Source organism: Elgaria multicarinata, chromosome 2 (genome assembly GCF_023053635.1).
Source record: "Elgaria multicarinata webbii isolate HBS135686 ecotype San Diego chromosome 2, rElgMul1.1.pri, whole genome shotgun sequence".
NCBI lineage: Eukaryota > Metazoa > Chordata > Lepidosauria > Squamata > Anguidae > Elgaria > Elgaria multicarinata.
This window is the reverse complement of record NC_086172.1, coordinates 177,522,777-177,546,159: the sequence shown is the minus strand read 5'-3', so window position 1 is coordinate 177,546,159 and position 23,383 is coordinate 177,522,777. Positions and strand designations below refer to the sequence as shown.

Below are 23,383 nucleotides of genomic sequence, written 5' to 3'. Positions count from 1 at the left end.
CCAACCTGGTGCCCTCCAGGTGTGTTGGATTACAACTCCCAGTTTCCCCAAGACAGCAGTTGTAGCCCAACATTTCTGGCGGGGTCCAGGATGACGTAGGCTGGTCAAGACAAATAAGAGGCAGAACACCACAAGCTCTGCTTGAACAGAGACTGAGATGCTGCTTTCCTCACTCCTATCTTCAGCCCAGCTTCTCTGAATCCAAGAAGCATGGGAGATTCTACCCCCACCCACCCTGGATCAGCTGGCGTTCGGATCAAGCTTAGCTTTGAATCTGCTGGCCTAAGCAAAGGTAGGGTGACCATATGAAAAGGAGGACAGGACTCCTGTATCTTTAACAGTTGCATAGAAAATCACGTGAGGTACTGGTTCCTCTCTATTCGGCCCTGGTTAGGCCTCATCTAGAGTATTGCGTCCAGTTCTGGGCTCCACAATTCAAGAAGGACGCAGACAAGCTGGAGCATGTTCAGAGGAGGGCAACCAGGATGATCAGGGGGCTGGAAACAAAGCCCTTTGAGAAGAGACTGAAAGAACTGGGCATGTTTAGTCTGGAGAAGAGAAGATTGAGGGGAGACATGACAGCACTCTTCAAATACTTAAAAGGTTGTCACACTGAGGAGGGCCAGGATCTCTTCTCGATCCTCCCAGAGTGCAGGGCACGGAATAACGGGCTCAAGTGAGAGGAAGCCAGATTCCAGCTGCACATCAGGAAAAACTTCCTGACTGTTAGAGCAGCACGACAATGGAATCAGTTACCTAGGGAGGTTGTGGGCTCTCCCACACTAGAGTCATTCAAGAGGCAGCTGGACAACCCTCTGTCAGGGATGCTTTAGGGTGGATTCCTGCATTGAGCAGGGGGTTGGACTCGATGGCCTTGTAGGCCCCTTCCAACTCTGCGATTCTATGATTCTATGAAAAGGGAATTTCAGCAGGTGTAATTTCTATATATGGAAAACCTGGTGAAATTCCCTCTTCAGCACAACAGTTAGAGGTGCAGGAGCTATACTAGAGTGGTCAGATTTAAAGGAGGGCAGGGCTCCTGCAGCTTTAACTGGTGTCATGAAGAGGACATTTCACCAGGTTCTCCATATATATAAATGACACCTGCTGAAATTCCCTTTTCAATACAACTGTTAAAGATACAGGAGCCCTGTCCTCCTTTTCATATGGTCACCCCTAAGCAAAGGTCCTGGTGGCTTAATGAAATGCAAAGTAGTGAGCTTTAACATCAGCTTATGGTAGACTGATCAACGAAAGCCAATTTAGTAGCCCTACAAGTTGTATTTCACTGAATTGCCCTCAAGGTCTTTCCCTTTTAAAGTAATTTCCCACTACACAATGAGGACTAGCAACTTGTTTTTCAGTTGGCAAAAGGCTTCACAATGGCATGTTTAAAGATTGGATTCCATCAAGGTGGAACTTATCATTTTTACAACTACATATAACTACATAATCTAAAGACAAAGTGGGGGGGTGGGTTTTGGAGTCAACAAGCCTCTACCCTCCAAGCGAAATGGTATTTCTCAGACACACACAAAAACAACGTTTTCATGGAGTGAATCATAATTGCTTTGAATTCGTCTGTGACGCTCATACATAGGGCTTGATCCCTGCAGGTTACAAAGGGACATGGAAAGACAGATTTAATTGAGATGCCAACTAAACAAAAGGTCATTGGGGACTCAAGATGAGAACAGACCATTTCAGCCGGAATTCTGAGTACAGGGTTATGTCTATATGATGCCACTTTGCCTCTGGATTTCTCCCCACAAATCCTGCAGCAGCGATAGAAATACACGCAGGAGCAAGCACGGTCTAGCCAGCCCAGGAAAAACCATAATGCCAGGGGCAATCTGGCTTGTCAAACCCACTCCCTAGCCTCTGCCCTGCGTTCTTGCGCTGCGCTTGAATCCGCCCCTAGCAATGGCCACTGGCTTAACCCGAACCAAGGCCACCACCAACAGATGAAGAAACAACACGGTGACCTCGGAGGAACTGAAAAAGTCACGGTAAAACAACACTGCGAAAAAACCCGATGTAGCTGTGAGTTGGAGGTTGCATCATAAAAGCATTGCGCCACGATGCAGCAACAATGAACATAAGAACAGGAGAGGAGCCCTGCTGGATCAGACCCAGGGTCATAGAATCATAGAATAGCAGAGTTGGAAGGGGCCTACAAGGCCATCGAGTCCAACCCCCTGCTCGGTGCAGGAATCCATCTAGTCCAGCACTCTGTTCATACAGCGGCCAACCAGCTCTCAACCAGGGACCCACAAGCAGGACGTGGGTGCAACAGCACCCTCCCGCCCATGTTCCCCAGCAACTGGTGCACACAGGCTTACTGCCTTGAATACTGGAGATAGCACACAACTATCAGGGCTAGTAGCCATCGATAGCCTTCACTTACAGGAATTTACCCAACCCCCTTTTAAAGCCATCCAAATTGGTGGCCATCACAACATCCTGTGGTAGTGAGTTCCATAATTTAACTATGTTACTGTGTGAAGAATACCCTTCCTCTTATTTGTCCTGGATCTCCCACCAATCAGCTTCATGGGATGACCCCGGGTTCTAGTATTTAGAGAGAGGGAGAAAAATGTCTCCTTGGGGACAAGCCCCAGGATTTAATATTTCAGAAGTGGCGTTTTTGTTGCCGTATCAGCCAGTTGCCAAAGAAAAATGTTCCTTTGTTCTGCCTCAAGGGTGTAAACTTTAGAGGGGCTGCAGGGTTCATGCCTTCTTCTCTAAATTTCATCATAGGGGCTCAGCTCCCCACCCTGTGATTGCAATGCCAGGCAACCTTGGCAGGCTCATATGATGAGACCAGTCAACATTATCTTGTCTAGGACTTCATCTGCTGTACCCTGGTATTGTTAAAACCTGTTGTAGAGTAAAAATCCTGGCCTTCCCCAAAGACCATGGGCTAACGTGTGCCAAGAACCATGTACCTATGTTTTGATGGCTCAGAGTGCCTTCTGGTTTGGACTCCTAGTGAATATTAAGATTGTTGTTTTGCCTTGATGCCGGATTTCCAATGCAGACTCTGGGGATGGATTTCATCTCTGCTCATGTGCATGTATTTCTAGCCTTTCTAAGTTTCAAGCCTACCTCCAGAACCAAGATCTGCAAAGGGCCTTTTTCAGGATAAGTTCTTGGGACCCTACTGCTCCAGAACTCCTTCTTCATAGATAGAAGGGTTGATACGCAGGAGCAGGGCGGGGAAGAGAGAGAGGCGAATGAATAACCACGAAACAGAGTCCTCCCCCTCCTCCTCCTCCTTCACTGTTTTTATATCAAGCTTGTAAATAGCTCCTCACAAATAATAAGTAAGAAATCATCTCCAGGTGACCAAACAGGGAATATATATTTATGCGAAGGTGTTGATGGTGCTCCCTGCCTCCTCTTTCTTTATGTGTTGGAAGTCAGGGTAGTGAATTCTTATTTACATAGGATCATAGAATAGTAGAGTTGGAAGGGGCCTACAAGGCCATCGAGTCCAACCCCCTGCTCAATGCAGGAATCCGCCTTAAAGCATCCCTGACAGATGGTTGTCCAGCTGCCTCTTGAAGGCCTCTAGGGCGGGAGAGCCCACAACCTCCCTAGGTCACGGGTTCCATTGTTGTACAGCTCTAATGGTCAGGATGTTTTTCCTGTCTAGTCCATGCCTGAATTCCTAGGTCAAGTTTGACATGGCACCCTGCCACGTGAAATCCTGAATTGTGGAACGCCTCCCAACAGGCCAGGATTTTGCCTTGTCACAACTTAGTTCTTGTAACCTTGAACCCAAGTTCAGCCTAGTTTGTTCTCAAACCCCTGCACGTAGTTCAGCTGGGACCCTTCCCAAGTAGCAATCATGTTAAAAGGGGCTACCCCAAGAGCAAGGACTCTGCCTAGCTACAACTATTCCTAACCCTGAACCCAAGTCAGCTTGGACTCCTGAGCTTGGAGATCTAATGGTTGGGAACTGTCTCCATTTTTGCCTGGGACATTTTTGCCTCCTCCTAAATTGTGACCCAAAGCCTGTTTTTGAATCATGTATCATGAACTTGAATCTCTGAGTGTAATGACAACCCAGAGTATGGGTTAAGTATGGGTTGTCATTGAATCATGGGTTGTTGTTACTTGTGAACCCTGCATTGTGGTTTAACTATGGACTGTTAACCACTAACATCCCGAGAAGAGAAACCAGGGTTTGCTGTTGAGTTGTGAACGCTGAGTGGTTCACGGTTAACAACTCATCGTTAAACTATAGTAAAGAGCTTGTATGTAACAACAATCCACAATTCAACAACAACCCATTATTATTATTATTGTTGTTATTATTTACATTTATATACCGCCCAATAGCCGAAGCTCTCTAGGCGGTTTACGAAAATTAAAACAGTGAACATTAAAAACAAATATACAAAATTTTAAACCTTAAAAAGCATAAAAACAGACAATATCCCTTTAAAACAACTATTCTGGGTCAGTTAAAAAACTCAGCATTTGCTGTTAAATGCCTGGGAGAAGAGAAAAGTCTTGACCTCGCGCTGAAAAGATAGCAATGTTGGCGCCAGGTGAGCCTCATTGGGGAGATCATTCCATAATTGGGGGGCCACCACTGAAAAGGCCCTCTCCCTTGTTGCCATCCTCTGAGCTTCCTTCAGAGTAGGCACCCAGAGGAGGATTCAACAACCCATACTCAACCTGAGCTGCCGTTACGTGAAAACCAGGTCATTGTCTAATTGGAAGCAGCTTAAGCACAGGTTTGTCTTGTCCAAAATCCGAAAGGCTTACCGATAATAATGCAGATCGCTGGAATTTAGAGAAGGGTCAGCTTATGCACCTTAATATACTTCATACAGGATAATCTGTTTTACTCATCTGCATTACTTTAATTACCTGTGGACCTTACCTTGCAAGTTTGCTGAGTCCTAGCACTTGCTTGTTAGGGAGATACCCGATGTGCACCTGGAGCAGAGGGAGAAAAGGCTATGAAACACATCACAAAATGCTATTTGACAAGACCAGAGGTTCATGCGTGTGCATCCATGCTGTATCATCCATGACCCGGAAATGTGCTTTTTAACATGTGGAAGGAGCAAACGGGCATGCAGTTGGGCAACGGCAAGCAGAAACTCAACATGCTTTGATGAACTCACTTCCCATTTTTCTTTCCTTCCTGTAAATAATGGAAGAAGTAATGCAAGATCTTGAGATGTTTAAAGTTTATTAAGCTTATTTCAAAGACTAACAATGGCTACACAAATCCATGTAGAATTTAACACCACATCATCATCATCATCATCATCATCATCATCATCATCATTATTATTATTATTATTATTATTATTATCCCGCCTTTTGCCCAATGTTGGGCCTCAAGGTGGCATCAAAAAATTTAAACATATACATTCAAAACCTATAAAGAAGGATATACAAAAGTTAAAAGTATATTAAATATATTCCAATATTAAAACATTTAAACATTTAAAATGACAATTTTTAAAAAATCCTTGACACAGACAGAGGTCTAGTTCATTCACCAAAGGCCAGATGGAACAGAAAAGTCTTTGAACTTAAGAACATAAGAAGTTCCCTGCTGGATCAGACCAAGGGTCATAGAATCATAGACTAGCAGAGTTGGAAGGGGCCTACAAGGCCATCGAGTCCAACCCCCTGCTCAATGCAGGAATCCACCCTAAAGCGTCCCTGACAGATGGTTGTCCAGCTGCCTCTTGAAGGCCTCTAGTGTGGGAGAGCCCACAACTTCACCAGGCAACTGATTCCATTGTCGTACTGCTCTAACAGTCAGGAAGTTTTTCCTGATGTCCAGCTGGAATCTGGCTTCCTTTAACTTGAGCCCGTTATTCCGTGTCCTGCACTCTGGGAGGATTGAGAAGAGGTCCTGGCCCTCCTCTGTGTGACAATCTTTAAGTATTTGAAGAGTGTTATCATGTCTCCCCTCAATCTTCTCTTCTCCAGGCTAAACAGGCCCAGTTCTTTCAGTCTCTCTTCATAGGGCTTAGTTTCCAGACCCCTGATCATCCTGGTTGCCCTCCTCTGAACACGCTCCAGCTTGTCTGCGTCCTTCTTGAATCGTGAAGCCCAGAACTGGACACAATACCCTAGATGAGGCCTAACCAGGGCCGAATAGAGAGGAACCAGTACCTCACGTGATTTGGAAGCTATACTTCTATTAATGCAGCCCAAAATAACATTTACCTTTCTTGCAGCCATATCGCACTGTTGGCTCCTATTCAGCTTGCGATCTACAACAATTCCAAGATCCTTCTCGTTTGTAGTATTGTTGAGCCAAGTATCCCCCATCTTGTAACTGTGCATTTGGTTTCTATTTCCTAAATGTAGAACTTGGCATTTATCCCTATTCAATTTCATTCTGTTGTTTTCAGCCCAGTACTCCACCCTATCAAGGTCACTTTGAAGTTTGTTTCTGTCTTCCAGGGTATTAGCTATCCCACCCAATTTTGTGTCATCTGCAAATTAGGGACCAACAAAGCAGGACATGGTACAACAGCACCCTCCTACCCATGTTCCCCAGCAATTGGTGCACAGTCTTACTGCCTCCGATACTGAAGATAGCAGCCTTGATTTGAAAGTTTGTTTACAGGTTTGTTGTATTTTTATTGTTAGATCATTTTTGTGTTACTGATTTTTGATATTGTTTGATACCATTGTATTTGTTTCTGTTTGCTGTTGTTAGCTGCCTTGGACTCCTTTTGGGAGGAAAAAGTAGGTTGCAAGTAAACGGTGACGTCGACAGTGCAAATGCACCCCACAACCTGTTGTGTTTCTAAACCCTCTAAGGAAGATGTGATACAATAGAGGTGTGCCATGAAATCTATAGAGATATAAATATACATCTTTTCACGCCTGATGGGAGTGTGAATGCTAGGAGCTATCCTCTAAGTTTAATTAGCCTAATAAAGCAAGGCAGTTGCCTATCAATTAAATAGACAGTTTGCCACAGTGCCCAACAGGCTTTTACGGAACCCCTCCTTCAGGGAGGGTCTTCAAATTGAAACCTCTGGTGAGCAGCTAACCTAGCAGACTGTCTCCCTCTTCCTCTCAATTTCATACGCTCGATCCTGTGGCAGAGTCTGGGATCTGTCAACTCGGATGTTTCCTTCCCTATGACAAAGACTGAGTTCCCAGGATGATCTCTGAGCCTGGGCATCCTGTCCGGTAAGCTCCTGGGAAGATTCCACCTTGACTCCTGGAGAGTCTTGGGGCTTTGCTAGACCTGCCGGGATAAGCTGGCAGGGAGGCGGGGCGACGGCGCGCTGATGTTAGCGCACGCTGCCCAGGCTTCCAGACGCGGGACGCGCAGGGACATCGGGATCCCTGCAGCGTCCGCCATTTTTTTTTTAAGTTTAAAGGGGCCACGTGCGGCCCGAAGACTGCGGAGAAGGTAAGGGGTTTTTTTTAGTTAACACCCCCAGCCGCTCCTGATCTCTTCCTGATCTTTCTCTCCCTCCGTGTCCCGTGTGTTGTCTCTCCTCCTTCTCCCTCCATGTGTGTGTGTGTGTGTGTTCTGTGTTGTCTCTCCTCCTTCTCCCTCCATGTGTGTGTGTGTGTTCTGTGTCGTCTGTGCTTCTTCTCCCTCCGTGTGTGTGTGTGTGTGTGTGTGTGTGTGTTCTGTGTCGTCTGTGCTCCCTTCTCCCCCCCCAGGGATCTCCCCTCCCCCCCCCCCCCGGCCGATGGGCACAGTGCTCAGCGTTGTGCCCAGTCTGCGGCTTTTTGCGGCTACTCGCGAGTAAGCGAGTAGCCGCAAAAAGCCACGGAAGTCTCTAGACGGAGGCCGGAGCTGCGGAAAAGGCGCGCCATAACCGACTTCGCTTATGGCGCATTAGAGGAGGTTTCAGTGCGGCCTGGAGCCGGATTCCCCTGTGCGTCATGTGGACGCACAGCAGGGAAACCGGCTCTCAAGGCGCGCTAAGGCCTTGTCTAGGAACGCCCTTGGAGAATTTCCTTCCACGCTTCCTATCTTTGCTGGTCTATTTCTTCAGCCTCCAAAACCCAGTCCAACACATTAGGGAGAACAAGCCTGATGCTGACACCACCCCTGTGACATTCCAGAGGATTCTGGAGTTCACTTGATTCGCACGGAGTGCTGGCCATGTCCAATACCTTCGGCTATTGGGCAGTATATAAATGAAATAAATAAAAATATTAATTAATAAAGATACATGAGAACCTGGACTCATGCATTCCTATGGGCATGATACATATTCCAGGATTGCCCTAAGCAGCTGCTGAGCCCAGATCATATGGTTGCACTGGCCCTGACTAGGCATTAATAACTTGCTCTAACCCATTGTCACGCATTCTGGGAAGGTACAAACAAGTTCACTTCCCCTGTTTTAAAAGAGGCATTTCTGATGGCACGTGCTTCTGAGTTACGCTTTCTGTTTGGGGCACTCTTCCATTCTACCTGATGATGGAACTCTCTACCACAAGATGCAGTGATGGCCACCAAGCTGGATGGCTTTAAAAGGGGGGTTGGCTAGATTCCTGGAGGCAAAGGCTATCCATGGCTACTAGCCTGATGGTTGTGTGCTATCTCCAGTATTCGAGGCAGTAAGCCTGTGTGCACCAGTTGCTGGGGAAAATGGGTGGGAGGGTGCTGTTGCACCATGTCCTACTTGTTCATCCCTGGCCGATGGCTGGTTGGCCACTGTGTGAACAGAGTGCTGGACTAGATGGACCCTTGGGCCGTAGCTAGACCTAAGGTTTATCCCAGGATCATCCCGGGTTCACCCCTGCCTGAGCGCTGGATGCCCTGTGTGGCACTTAGATGAACAGGTTTGACCCCAGGACAATCCTGGGATAAACCTTAGGTCTAGCTACGGCCTTGGTCTGATCCAGCATGGCACTTATGTTCTTATGAGTTCGTGTAAAGCTCAAAAAACTGCAGGCTCCCATCAAGAAGGGCGCGTGATTAAAGAAAACACAACAGCTTTTTTACCTATTCTGCATTTCATTGAGACCTACCCTGGAAGAGTAAAACTAGAACCCTGATCCCATTAATTAACAAATGCAACGTCCAAGTCTTCTCTCTGAATGGGTGTGTGTGTGTGTGTGTGTGTGTGTGTGTGTGTGTGTGTGTGTGTATATATATATATATATATATATATATATATATATATGATCAAAGGACTGATTGGAGCTTAGCAGAACATGGAAAGTGATTCCTTCAGTGCAGTAAGAAGGGACACGTTGTGCCACCTCACATGAGCTGAAACTACTTAGCAAGAAAAACAAAACAAAACAGAAATACTTCGAAAAGCCACAGAATGTGCTGTCTCCGGAGAGAAGAATCTTATGGGCGTCACAATGTCGTAGGCTTATGAGGGAGGGTCAGCACAGAGAGTCAACTCCATAGGGCAGCTTTGGGGGGGTCATCCAGTTGGAAGAACATAAGGAGAATACACCAGCTCTTCTTCCGTAGGTTCCGGGGAAGGCGTCGGCCACTGTCAAGTCTCAGAGGACCAAAAACATGGACTCTAGGCTGCAGCTGAAATTCTCCCAGAATATGGCCTCAGTGGCAAGATGCTTCCTCCTCAAGCCCCAAGTCTAATGGCACACTTAACAGACGGGAGGAGGTGGTGGTGGTGGTGGTGGGATGTTTACTCACACACTGTGCGCTGAGCTTCATGGACCCTCGTAAAAACTGGGAGTGTAGGATCAACCAGGATCATCAGGGGTCTGGAAACAAAGCCCTATGAAGAGAGACTGAAAGAACTGGGCAGGTTTAGCCTGGAGAAGAGAAGATGGAGGGGAGACATGATTGCTCTCTTCAAATACTTAAAAGGTTGTCACACAGAGGAGGGCCAGGATCTCTTCTTGATCCTTTCAGAGTGCAGGACACGGAATAAGGGGCTCAAGTTACAGGAAGCCAAATTCCAGCTGGACATCAGGAAAAACTTCCTGACTGTTAGAGCAGTACGACAATGGAACCAGTTACCTAGGGAGGTTGTGGGCTCTCCCACACTAGAGGCCTTCAAGAGGCAGCTGGACAACCCTCTGTCAGGGATGCTTTAGGGTGGATTCCTGCATTGAGCAGGGCTTTGGACTCGATGGCCTTGAAGGCCCCTTCCAACTCTGCTATTCTATGATTCTATGATCTCAGACCTGTTTGCAGTCCAAATCTGACCTGCCTGCAGTCCCCAGGTGACTACACTCACCCCCTTTCCTCCCAACGCCAATTGTTGGGTTTCCCAGATTTGGTGGGATGGGGTGGGGTTTCCCAATCCAGTAGGCTGAAATGCTAGAAAATGTGGTATTTTTGGAATTTTGACCCTGCCCACTACTGGAATCCAGCCCCTGAGAGAACTGGATTTCAGCCCATGGAATGAAAGAGACTCAACTCCTCTAATATACAGGAGAGATCTGGAGCAGGCAACCCAGTTGCCATACCTATCTGCAATTCAGTTTAAGGACGTGTAACTGAAACAAGTGCCTATTACTTCCCTGTCGCTCATGGCTTCCATTTTCCTTTTCTTCCTTTGTTTCTCCCCACAAGGAAGTGAGGCAGGGGGCTACCAGGAGGAGCAGGGCCTTCTCTGCTGTGGCACCCCGGCTGTGGAATGAGCTCCCTAAGGAGGTTCGCTTGGCACCTACATGATATGCTTTTAGACGCCAGGTGAAGACCTTTTTACTCTCCCAGTATTTTAAGTCTATAAATTAATTTTAACTTTGCTGTTTTAAATTTGTATTTTAAATTGGTATTTTTGCATTGCTGCTGTTTTTATCTTTGTTGTGCTTTTATGTTGTGTTTTATATTATGGTTTTATACTGTGGTTTTATACTTTCAATTGTCTTAATTTTGTAAACCACCCAGAGCTTCGGCTATTGGGCGGTATAGAAATGCAATCAATCAATCAAAATAAATTTTAAATTGTCCTCCTCTACTCTAATGAACCCTGAAGATGCTATGGGCCCATTCAGTAGACACCTTAAACCATGGCTTTAACCACAGTGGTTAAGCCAGAAAGCCAGGCTGTGTTCAGAAGACACCTTAAACCACAGCTTTAACCGCAGTGAATAAGGTTTTTTGCTTTATTCACCATGGTTAAAGCTGTGGTTTAAGGTGTCTTCTGAACACAGCCCAACTTTCTGGCTTAACCACCATGATTAAAGCCATGGTTTAAGGTGTCTTCTGAACGGGGCCTATATAAATAAAATAAATACAGCATAATAACAAATCAAATCAAACTGAACATGCAAGAACTTATGGAGATTTGTGGCACTATGCTGATTCTTTGCCCATCTTTGCTTCACCTATGGGTGCTGGGGGAGAGAAAAAGAGGGGCACTGTGCCCCTAGTGTGTTGGAGAACCTGGAAGGAAAGGGTGTTTGCTCTCCCAGTTTCTTTCTCCTCTCGCAAGGCACAACAGGCATCGACGACCGAAAAGACACATCTCTGGTCTTTCATAGAATAGCAGAGTTAGAAGGGGCCTACAAGGCCATCGAGTCCAACCCCCTGCTCAATGCAGGAATCCACCCTAAAGCATCCCTGACAGGTGGTTGTCCAGCTGCTACTTGAAGGCCTCTAGGGTGGGAGAGCCCACAACCTCACCAGGCAACTGATTCCATTGTTGTACTGCTCTAACAGTCAGGAAGTTTTTTCTGATGTCCAGCTGGAATCTGACTTCCTTTAACTTGTGCCCATAATTCCGTGTCCTGCACTCTGGGAGGATCAAGAAGAGATCCTGGCCCTCCTCTGTGTGACAACCTTTTAAGTATTTGAAGAGTGCTATCATGTCTCCCCTCAATCTTCTCTTCTCCAGGCTAAACATGCCCAGTTCTTTCAGTGTCGTTCAGTTCTTTCAGTCTCTCTTCATAGGGTTCAGGTTCAGAACTGTCATCAAAGTAGAAAGCCTGTTTCTGCACATCTTCTATTTCAAAATGAGAAAGACTAGGCACGGGGGTCATGGAAGCAAAAGGTGAGCTTGACAGAGAATCGTTCACAGAAGGTCCTGTGCTGCGCAGAGGGGCTTTTCAAACGGGCCGCGTGACCTGGAAGAGATCAAAGCGTATGTCCAGGGCGATCAGATTTAATGCGCAGACGCCTTCCCGCAAGGCAGGCCACCGGGGCCCCTGCACGGAGGGCTTTGAAATGAAATGTCAGAACCTATTACCGCCGAGGCAAAGCCGACGCAGCGAGAGCAGAGCGGCGTTTCAAGAAGGAAGCCGGCAGAAGACTTTTGCTACAGAAAGGTCTTTGGAAATCGCATCTGGAAGATTCACTGGCAGACGCCGGAGAGCCGTTCTCCCTGCTGCGCCCCCGTCACTCTGAAAAACCGCATCAAACGAGCAAGACTTTCCGTCCTAAGAGGCAGCGATGTGAATCCTCCCGTCTCATTTTTCGTCACCCTGCTCTTTGCCACCCATGAAATTCCAGTGCTTTGCTAGCCATGGAATCTCTGAAACACAATTAAAAACAAGACGCTCAAAGCAGATGCATTTATTCTAGTAAATGGAGTTGGATTCCCTTGCCTCCTAGTTTTAATTTTATTTTATTTTTGCAGGAGCAGGGGGGGAAATGGAAAAAGTTTGCTACCAATACTAGCATATTTGAATCCCCTACCTAGTTTGGGAAACCTGTTGAAAAACGTGGGGAATAGTGCTTCTACTTTTTTTCTGTATTATTTAAAACAACAACAACACACATCACAGCTACTGATGAGGGCAGAAGCCGAAACATTTAGCTCTAAATATATTTTGAAATTACTCTGTTGTTAGTCTATATATCTTTCTTATATATTTTAACTTAAGAACCTCCTCATTGCTTTGCTGTTGTGCTATTTTACACTCTCTCTCTCTCTCTCTCTATATATATATATATATATGTAATAAATATATAATTTATTACATTACGAAGCTCTCTAAGTGGTTTAAAAAGATTAAAAACCATTAACACATTATACATAGCATAACAAACCATTTACATACAAACATATAAACAGGCAGCATACACACAGACACACATATATCTAAACAATTTTATGCATTTAAGGTCCCTTCCCTCTTTGCCATAATTTGTGGTTGGTGGTCCAGAAATAGTAGGGTGACCCTATGAAAAGGAGGACCGGGCTCCTGTATCTTTAACAGTTGTATTGAAAAGGGAATTTCAGCCGGTGTCATTTGTATATATGGAAAACCTGGTGAAATTCCCTCTTCATCACAACAGTCAAAGCTGCAGGTGCCCTGCCCTCTTTTAAATCTGGTCACTCTAGTATAGCTCCTGCAGCTTTAACTGTGGTGATGAAGAGGGAATTTCATCAGGTTCTCCATATATACAAATGACACCTGCTGAAATTTCCTTTTCTAAGCAACTGTTAAAGATACAGGAGCCCTGTTCTCCTTTTCATAGGGTCACTCTAGAAATAGTATAGGAAAAAAAGAGTATGGTCCTTAACAAAACAGGCTAATAGCCAAAGACAAGAGTTAAGGGAAATGGTTGTATTTACAAAATATAATCACCAAGCATTGGTGATTATACTTTGTAAATACAACCATTTTCCTTAACTCTTGTCTTTGGATATCACCCTAGAAATAGCCCAGCCTGCTCTGGTCTTGGGTCTTTAACAGGTATACAGAAATCAGCAAGTGACATTTTCCTTGGCATAGCTGATCGTGGCCTCCTTCAGTATAGAACCCTGCCTTACAGACTATCCCTCCAACGAGCGTAGAACCATCTTCTCTGACTGGCAGCTGTTCTCCATCCAAGCTGTCAGATAGGGAAAGGCCGCTCACGTCATTTGCTCCCAGACCCCTTTTTTAAACTGGACATGGTGGGGTTTGAACCGGTGATCTTCTGCATACAAAGCAGCCGCTCTGCGACTGAGCTATGGCCGCTTCCCTAATTTGCTACAGATCAAGGTGCCGTTAAGAGGGACTGCTAGAGAAGCCCGTTCAAATGGTGACAACCCAATATGCCAGGGTCATAGAATCGTAGAATAGCAGAGTTGGAAGGGGCCTACAAGGCCATGGAGTCCAATCCCCTGCTCAATGCAGGAATCCACCCTAAAGCATCCCTGACAGGTGGTTGTCCAGCTGCCTCTTGAAGGCCTCTAGTGTGGGAGAGCCCACCACCTCCCTGGGTCACTGATTCCATTGTCGTACTGCTCTAACAGTCAGGGAGTTTTTCCTGATGTCCAGCTGGAATCTGGCTTCCTGTCACTTGAGCCCGTTATTCCGTGTCCTGCACTCTGGTGTCAGGTGTTAAGAGCCGCCACACTGATGGCAACTCATGCCCTTTTATTTAAAAACGCAGAACGTTCACTGGAAATAATAATGATTTTCTCACCTTTCCAAATTATTACTAAGCTGCTTTTTGTGTTCCTTCTCAGATTTTTCATTACTTTTGAGTGTGGCCATGAAGGATGGAAGGAAGGAAGGGTATGTGTATGTGTATCATGTAATTGAGCTTGGAGGACAGGGGATAGCAAAGAGGCACAAAAACGAGACAAACCTCCTATCTCTTGGTTCCAAACACCCTAGACATCACCACCCACCACCCATGTGTGTTCATCCATGAGGACTAGTAATTTGTCCAAAAACAAGAGAATAACCTGAAAAACCTGGCCTGCCAATTCCTTGCATGGACCATAGAACTGGAGAGATGTAGAATATCAACGGTCATAATAAATAAGAGCTCCATCAGATGAGCGTTTTATTTCACACTCGTTGCTGGGCACTCACAGATTTTCGCGGGTCCCTCTCACGATGTCGCCTTCTAGCCTTCTTTGCGTGACAAATAAACACCCCAGTACGTCCGACTTATTTTTAAAGGCGGAAGTTGCCGCTATCTCCTGCTGTGTGCAGGAAAAGCAGCGGGACCCAAACGGCCCACGGGCACGTTGTTTACTTCCTCTTTCAAAAGAGGAAGTAATGAGGGACAAACACACGGGCGGAGAAGCGACGGTAAGGAAACGCGGTTTCCCCCTGTGTGATGACGCTCATAATGGGACTATAGAAGTATTGATACGAGATGACAGCTTCGCTCGTTTAAAGATCCAACTGTGAGAGGTGGGGTAAAGAAGGAGTCAATATAAAACATAATTGAACAGGACATGAGGGCAGGCGTAAGAGAAGATAGAGAATAACAGACCTGGATTATGTGAAAGGAGAGACCATACCTATTGCCGCTGAGTAGTGATGTACAAAATGATCATTCCAGAAAAGAAAAGGGGCAGAATCTCATTTTTTTAACCGATCCACTTTCCCTGTAGTCACATTTACTACTACTCCCTCTTCCTTGATTCACAATATTTTTTGTAAACTGCCCAGAAAGCATCGGCTATGGGGCGGTATATAAACGTAATTAAATTAATTAAATAAATAAATATTTTACTTATTTACATATTTAGTACATTTATATACCACCCAACTGGTAAATGCCCTTGGAGTGGTTTACTATCATACAAACCAACAATAAAACATTGTCCCACCACACAAATAATAAATACAACAATGAAAGTAGGGTGACCATATGGAAAGGAGGACTGGGCTCCTGTATCTTTAACAGTTGAATAGAAAAGAGAATTTCAGGTGTCATTTGTAGACATGCAGCACCTGGGGAAATTCTTTCTTCATCACAGCAGTTAAAGCTGCAGGAGCCCTGCCTAGTGTGGCTGGATACAAAAGAGGGCAGGGCTCCTGCAGCTTTAACTGTTGTGATGAATTTCAACAGGTGCTGCATGCCTACAAATGACACCTGCTAAAATTCCCATTTCAACACCACTGTTAAAGATAAAGGAGCCCTGTCCTTCTTTCCATATGGTCACCCTAAATGAAAGTATCAAAATAATAAAATATTAAAACACCAAAAACCCTACAAATATCAAGAATATTTAACAGCCAGCAGTAAAGTTAATAATCAAAGCAGCCGATTAAAGACGAAATGCCTATTAAAAGAGGAAGGTCTTAACCTGACCTCTGAATGTATACAATGAAGAGGCCAGGCGGATCTTCCTTGGAATGACGTTCCACAGACAGGGGGCCGCTACAGTGAAGGCTCTTTCTCTGTTAGCCACCCGTCGTACCACTGTAGGTGGCAGTAATCAGAGAGGAGCCTCTAATGATGATCTTCCCAAACGGGCAGGAACACACGGAAGGTGTACATATAATGATCCCCACACATAATGCACAAACTACACTAGTCCCACAACAACTTACAAGTACATAAAGGGCAAGCAGGTGGCCAGCCCAGGAAAGAGGTTCACATCCACTCTCTGGAAATGAGCTTAGTTGGAGGCACATTCAACTCGTCGTGGAGGTTGCCACATGGACAAACCATAAGACACCCCACTAATAATAATAATAATAAAAATAATCCGCCTCTCCCTCTGGATCGAGGTGGAGAACAACATGGAATACAAAATATTATAAAATACATAAAACTGATTAAAACATATAAAAACTAATACATTATTAAAATAACAGCCAGAGGTCTTAAAAAGCTCCACAAAGTGTTTTATATCTTACTTTGATAGCCTTACTTCCTGGCATAGTTACTACCTCCCCAATGACATACTGGCCGTAGCTAGACCTAAGGTTTATCCTAGGATCATCCCGGGTTCGTCCCTTCCTGAGCGCTGGATGCCCTGTGTGACACTTAGATGAACAGGTTTGACCCCAGGACAATCCTGGGATAAACCTTAGGTCTAGCTACGGCCACTGTCTCCACTTCTGGTAACTCGCTGATTAATCCCAAATAGCTTTTGTGAACCAAACATTTCGAATCACCGGCGTATTCATAAAGGGGAAGAGGGTTGGAGTTAGTTAAAATTACCTTGCCGACAAATGGAACCAGGTGATGTTCGCACATTGAGAACATGTCTATGTCCTTCACAATCACCATCTCATCGTGGTCTTCATCAAATATGGCGTCATTTAGTACATCTGAAATCAAGCCAGTCGTATTAGCAGCAGTTGCAAAACACAACAAATGAGCAATTGTGGTCTATGCCGGCTTCTTCCCAACCCCACTCCCAGTTTATTTACTTGAAGAATATATAGATGGCACCTTTATTCAAAAATGGCACTCAGGGTGCTCACATTGTTGTCAATGAAGTTTACTCCTGAGAATGTCCACATGTTGCATTTGGGATGACTTTTTTTGTGTGTAAAACTCCACACGCATCATGGCACCTGCAAAGCTTAACGAATGTGCCCCCCACACACCAAAAAAGGAAGGACGCTAGTTAATGTCCCCAGATGGTGAGAAATTATTAACCTAAGTGCTGTTTATACGGTGGCAGGTTGCCACTGAAATGAGCTCAAACCCCGCCCTTTTGTTGCTGCGGGGCGGCGAATCCCAATGCCACAGGGAAAGAGGGTGACCATATGAAAAGGAGGACCGGGCTCCTGTATCTTTAACAGTTGTATTGAAAAGGGAATTTCAGCAGGTGTCATTTGTATATATGGAGAACCTGGTGAAATTTCCTCTTCATCACAACAGTTAAAGCTGCAGGTGCCCTGCCCTCTTTTAAATCTGGTCACTCTAGTATATTTATTTATTTTATTTATTTATTTATTACATTTTTATACCGCCCAATAGCCGAAGCTCTCTGGGCGGTTCACAAAAAGTTCCTGCACTTTAACTGTTGTGATGAAGAGGAAGTTTCACCAGGTGCTGCATGCATACAAATGGCACCTGCTGAAATTCCCTTTTCAATACAACTGTTAAAGATACAGGAGCCCTGTCCTCCTTTTCATATGGTCACCCTAAAGGGCAAGTGCAGGGTTTCCAGCACCAGGCCTACACCCCTGTCCTCTGCCCGGGCAGACGGACACCAATCAGGGGTTGTCATTTGCCCAGCCATGCCTCTGCTGCGACTCTGGAGCAAGGCTAGATGGCAGGTGTGCCATACTTGCCTCGCTCTAGGGAAAAAAGTCAAGGCTCCTTTGGCATTTCAAGGGAAAGCCCTGCGGTGGCTGTGAAACTGCAGCTGCATCATATAACTGATGCAGCCCAGATTGACAGCCACCACAGGGCTTTGGGTGCGTATATAGGGCGACCATATGAAAAGGAGGACAGGGCTCTTGCATATTTAACAGTTACATAGAAAAGGGAATTTCTGCAGGTGTCATTTGTACGCATGCAGCACCTGGTGAAATCCCCTCTTCATCTCAACAGTGAAAGCTGCAGGTGCCCTGCCCTCTTTTGCATCTGGTCAATAGGATAGGGTTCCTGCAGCTTGAACTGTGGTGATGAAGAGAGAATTTCACCAGGTGCTTCATGCAAACAAATGACACCTGCTGAAATCCCCCTTTCTATGCAGCTGTTAAAGATACAGGAGCCCAGTCCTCCTTTCCATACGGTCACCCTATGCATATAGAAGGCCCCCCATTCCTGCAATGCTGATTCCTCTCCTCCCTCTTTTGAAATAAATAAAAGTTTGGAACGTCTTTTCTTTTCAAGCATTCCCAATTCTCCCCTTTGTCCTTTTTATGTCTTTGCCTCAAGGAACAACTAGTTGAATAGGCGTCGATACACATGTCTCCTAAGAAGTAAGTCTACGTGTCTCCTCAGAAGCAAGTAATAACAGCCTGCCTCACATGCCTAATGGGAGGACAAGGAAACAGACTGGGAAGCAACTGGGAAAATTAGTTAACAAGTAGCACCAACGTAATACGTTTCCAGTCTTGGTTATCTGCCTCAATCCCTCGGGATAAAAAACACGGACGAAAGAAAGTCTATAAATAAAGTCGTAGTGTGACCTCATTGCTACATGGTTCCTGGACACCTTAAAAAGAGCCAGTCTGAATAAGAACAAAGGGTTTGAGGGCATCAAAAGCTTTGTTCTTGTCTCCAAGTGACTAAAAAGCTAATATAAAATCCCAACAGCTGTGCCAGCCGCCTTTTCTTTTACAGCTTCCTCTGACACACACAGACGCATCTCTCCCGCCCTCACAGACGCAGGCATATGTACCTACGAGCTGCCATTTGGAGCCGATAGCGATATGCTATCACGGGTGGTTTTAATTTCCTGTGCGCTGCCAGGCTGATGCAGGTAACCCTGGCGACCATGGCTGGAGGCACGCCGCGGTTTCGTTGCGTCGTGTCCGTCCCCAGGCCGGGTGTCTCGAGGAGGCAGCGGCGGGGGAGAGGAGAGACCGCGCAAACAACCAGTGCTCAGAAGGGCACCCATGACTGAGGCCTTAGTTAGATCTACCTTTATCCCGGGGCAAACCCGGGATCGTCCCTGTGCGTCCAGATGTTGCACAGGGGATCCCGGGATCATCAACTCTCCCTGGCCCTGGGATACAGCCCTACACTTTGGGCCTGCTTTTTCCGCAGTCCCGGGCTGAGCCCAGGGCCGCGGAAAGTGTGGCCCGTTGCCGCAGTTTGAGACGGCTCCACGCAATTACTCGCGTGGAGCCAGGGCTGCACCCACTGGGGGTAGGATGGGGGGAGCGAGGAAATTATAATTTTAAAAAAACCCCTACCTCTGCGCACAAGCGTTCGTGCGCACCTCTTCATTTAAAAATTAAAAATTAAAAAAATGGCGGGTGCAGCACCTCTCTTCCTGACGTGTAAACGAGGGTGAGATCTCACGTTAATTCCAACACGAGGTCTCCCCTCCTCATCCCCGGAACAAAAGCTAGGTCTAGCTAAGGCCCCAGATGGTCTTTCAATACTTCTCTTCCAATAAGCCAAACTTCATTTACCGCCCAACAAAAAAACCTCTTCCCTAAACCCATCTGCAAGCGGCCAAAATCATTCCCCAATACAGCCCTCAAGAGTCCAAGTCCCATCCAGGCCGTGGGGTGTAAGAACATCGCTGTGTGAGGGATGATACAGAACAGTAACAGTGCTGGCTTCTTTTGGAAGGCCCTTGGGCTGTCTATTCGCTATCGGTCCAGGTTTAAGGTTTTGCTGATAGTGTATAAAGCCCTAAACAACTTGTGACCAGGATACCAGAGAGAGTGCCTTCTCCCTTACCAACCTCCCCGGTCACTGAGGTCATCAGACAGCATACTCTTAGAGGTTCTGCATTAACCGACAGCCCAACTGGAGTCCCACCAGAGTAGAGCCTTCAGTGTGGTGGCCCCCTTTCTATGGAATTCCCTGCCACTGGAGGCTAGGCAGGCAGCAACATTGTGTGTTTTTTGGTGCCTGCTGAAGACATCTGTATTTCAAGAGGGCTTCTTCAATTGACCGGCCAGGTTTTTTTATTGATATTCTGTTTTGTTTTGATTTTAAGACAGTAAAGCAGCAGTTTCTGCAGCTGAAACTCTCCCCACGGCCTGAGTTCGATCCCAGCGGAAGCTGGTTTCAGGCAGCCGGCTAGGGTCGACTCAGCCTTCCATCCTCCCGAGGTCGGTAAAATGAGTACCCAGCTAGCTGGGGGAAGGTAATAATGGCCGGGGAAGGCAACGGCAAACCACCCCGCTATAAGGCCTGCCAAGAAAACGTCAATGAAATGACTCAGTGCTTGCACAAGAGGTTCCTTTCCTTTCCTTTATTCTTTTTATCTGCTATTTTTCACCACTCTGGAACCTGTTTAGATGTGGAGCAGTATATAAATGTTGCAAATAAATAAATAAGAACATAAGAACATCAGAAGTGCCCTGCTGGATCAGACCAAGGGTCCATCTAGTCCAGCGTTCCGACCACACAGTGAACATGCATAGTCCAGCATTCTGTTTCCATGGGCAGTGACCCACCACATGGGAAACCCACCATCTTACCCTTCATGGGGCTCTACACACCATGAGTCTACCTTCTCACCACCATTGTCACCAGCTCTTCTTGCTCTCTCTCTCTTCATGGCTACTACTTGCTTGCTTCTCAGGCACAGGGCCAGAGAACAAGGAGGCCGCGACATCTCTTGCTCTCCTAGGAGATTCAGGACGCATAAAAGGACTTCTTCACACTGCGCATGGTTAAACTATGGAACTCACTACCACAAGATGTAGTGATGGCCCCCCATTTGAATGGCTTTAAAAGGGGGGTGGATAAATTCCTGGAGGTGAAGGGTATCGATGGCTACTAGCCCTGATGGTTGTGTGTTACCTCCAGCGTCCGAGGCAGTAAGCCTGTGTGCACCAGTTGCTGGGGAACATGGGTGGGAGGGTGCTGTTGCACCATGTCCTGCTTTGTTGGTCTTTGGCCGATGGCTGCTTGGCCACTGTGTGAACAGAGTGCTGAACTAGATGGACCCTTGGTCTGATCTAGCAGGGCTTTTCTGGTGTTCTTATGTTCTGCTTGCTGGAGCCAGAGGAAGGCAAACAAACAGGTTCCCTTGGTGAAGAGGAAGAGCTACGCCAGGGTTTTTTTGACAGGCCCTCCCTACTGGAATCTGGGCCATCCATGTCTACCCTTGATGCTGACCCTATTCCACTAGGTACTGTTATATTTACTCTGTGGTAAATCTGCTCTTCTCCACCAGCAATCTGTTGGCTTCCGCCAGCCACTTCAGAGGTAAATCACCATTTTAAATCAGGCAGTCGTACGCAAACTAAACTTTCCTGGCCCAAACTGAAACAGTCCTGTTTTCTTTACAGGACCTGACACGCTTTTTTCCTGGGGGACAAAATGTGAATGAGCACGCCTACCCAGGGGTTGGTGAAGATTTGGAGCACAGAATTCTGGCCTCTAATCGGCGCTCAGTTATGCACATCCTGGCCGGCCTTGAGAAGGTTCATTCTCTCGGCCTCAGTTCCTCCTCTTGTCAAAATGGGGCTACGAACAGCCTACCTCGCACGGCTGTCGTGAGAGTAAATGAAACAGCGAGAATGAGTTAGTTATTTCTGTAACAGGATTATTATTATTATTATTATTATTATTTATTTATATAGCACCATCGATGTACATGGTGCTGTACAGATAACACAGTAAATAGCAAGACCCTGCCGCATAGGCTTACAATCTAATAAAGTTGTAGTAAACAATAAGGAGGGAAAGAGAATGCAAACAGGCACAGGGAAGTGTAAACAGGCACCGGGAAGGGTGAAGCTAACAGTATAGAGTCAGAACAAGCTCAAAGTTTAAAAGCTATAGGGAAAAGAAAAGTTTTTAGCTGTGTTTTGAAAGCTGTGATTGAGTTGGTAGTTCTCAAGTGTTCTGGAAGAGCATTCCAGGCATGAGGGGCAGCAGAGGAAAATGGACGAAGCCGAGCAAGGGAAGTAGAGGCCCTTGGGCAGGCAAGAAGCATGGCATCAGAGGAGCGAAGAGCACGAGCGGGCAATAGTGTGAGATGAGAGAGGAGAGATAGGCAGGAGCTAGACCGTGAAAAGCTTTGAAGGTCAACAGGAGAAGTTTATATTGGATTCTGGAGTGAATTGGGAGCCAATGAAGAGATTTCAGAAGCGGAGTGACATGGTCAGAGCGGCGGGCCAGGAAGATGATCTTAGCGGCAGAGTGGTGGACAGAGACCAGCGGACTGATGTGAGATGAGGGGAGGCCAGAGAGGAGGAGGTTGCAGTAGTCCAACCGAGAGATAACCAGTGCGTGAACGAGAGTCTTGGCAGAAGAGACAGACAAAAATGGTCGAATCCTGGCAATATTATACAGGAAGAAACGACAAGATTTAGCTACTGCCTCGATATGAGGAATAAAGGAGAGCGAGGAATCAAATATAAAGCCGAGGCTACGAGTTTCCTTGACCGGAGTAAGTCATGAACTACGCTGCCAACACCGTATTAGCTATGGCAAAACGCACAATGTTTTTGTTTTTATTTTAAACAGAAGTTTTAGGAAACAGAGTTAATGAGAGTAGGAAAGGAAAGTTCCAGCCAAACTTAAGTCCAGCTGAAGTTAAATACAACATATTTACGGGCCGAACTACAGAACTACTACTCACAACTACTTAGCAGTTAAGTCCCATTGAGTTCAATGCCCACTCCAAATGCACAGTTGGTATTCTATACAAGAGAATAAAGGGATAATTTTATATTGCTGCTCTTGTTGCAATTTAATGTGTATTTTTTATCATTATTATTGTAAAACACCTAGAGACATTTATTTTATGATGTGCTAAATTAATAAATACAAATAAATACAAATCAGACATAAAAATTGCAATATTCAGAAATGAGTGAAAACATTTCAAATCTCCCAGGGCGTCATGTTACTGATCTGAATACTCTATTTCTTCGATTCTAAGACTCACTTTTTTCCCCATATAAACATCTCTAAAAACGGGGTGCGTCTTAGAATCGTGGGTGTGTCTTAGGGGTTTTTTTTCTGTTGGTGGTACTGAAATTAGTGTGCGTCTTACAATCGATGGCATCTTACAATCGAAGAAATACGGTATCACCAATTCTTCAAACAATGTAAATTCAAAGAAAGACGCCTACATGAAATTGCTGGACTAGAATTAATTAATTTCATTCTGTTTGTTTAGGTCTCAATAGAGACAAA

The 23,383-nt window shown here is 45.8% G+C and overlaps 1 protein-coding gene across 1 annotated transcript in view; it reads right to left on the bottom strand.

Moving 5' to 3' along the window:
• Nucleotides 1–23,383, bottom strand: part of GCH1 (GTP cyclohydrolase 1) — a 55,035-nt gene that overhangs the window by 13,242 nt on the left and 18,410 nt on the right. The window contains exons 3-4 of the mRNA XM_063118505.1: nucleotides 16,805–16,914; nucleotides 4,898–4,953 (exon numbers count right to left, since the gene is read on the bottom strand). Of these exons, the coding sequence (XP_062974575.1) occupies nucleotides 4,898–4,953; nucleotides 16,805–16,914 (166 nt within the window). The remainder of the gene's footprint in view (nucleotides 1–4,897; nucleotides 4,954–16,804; nucleotides 16,915–23,383) is intronic.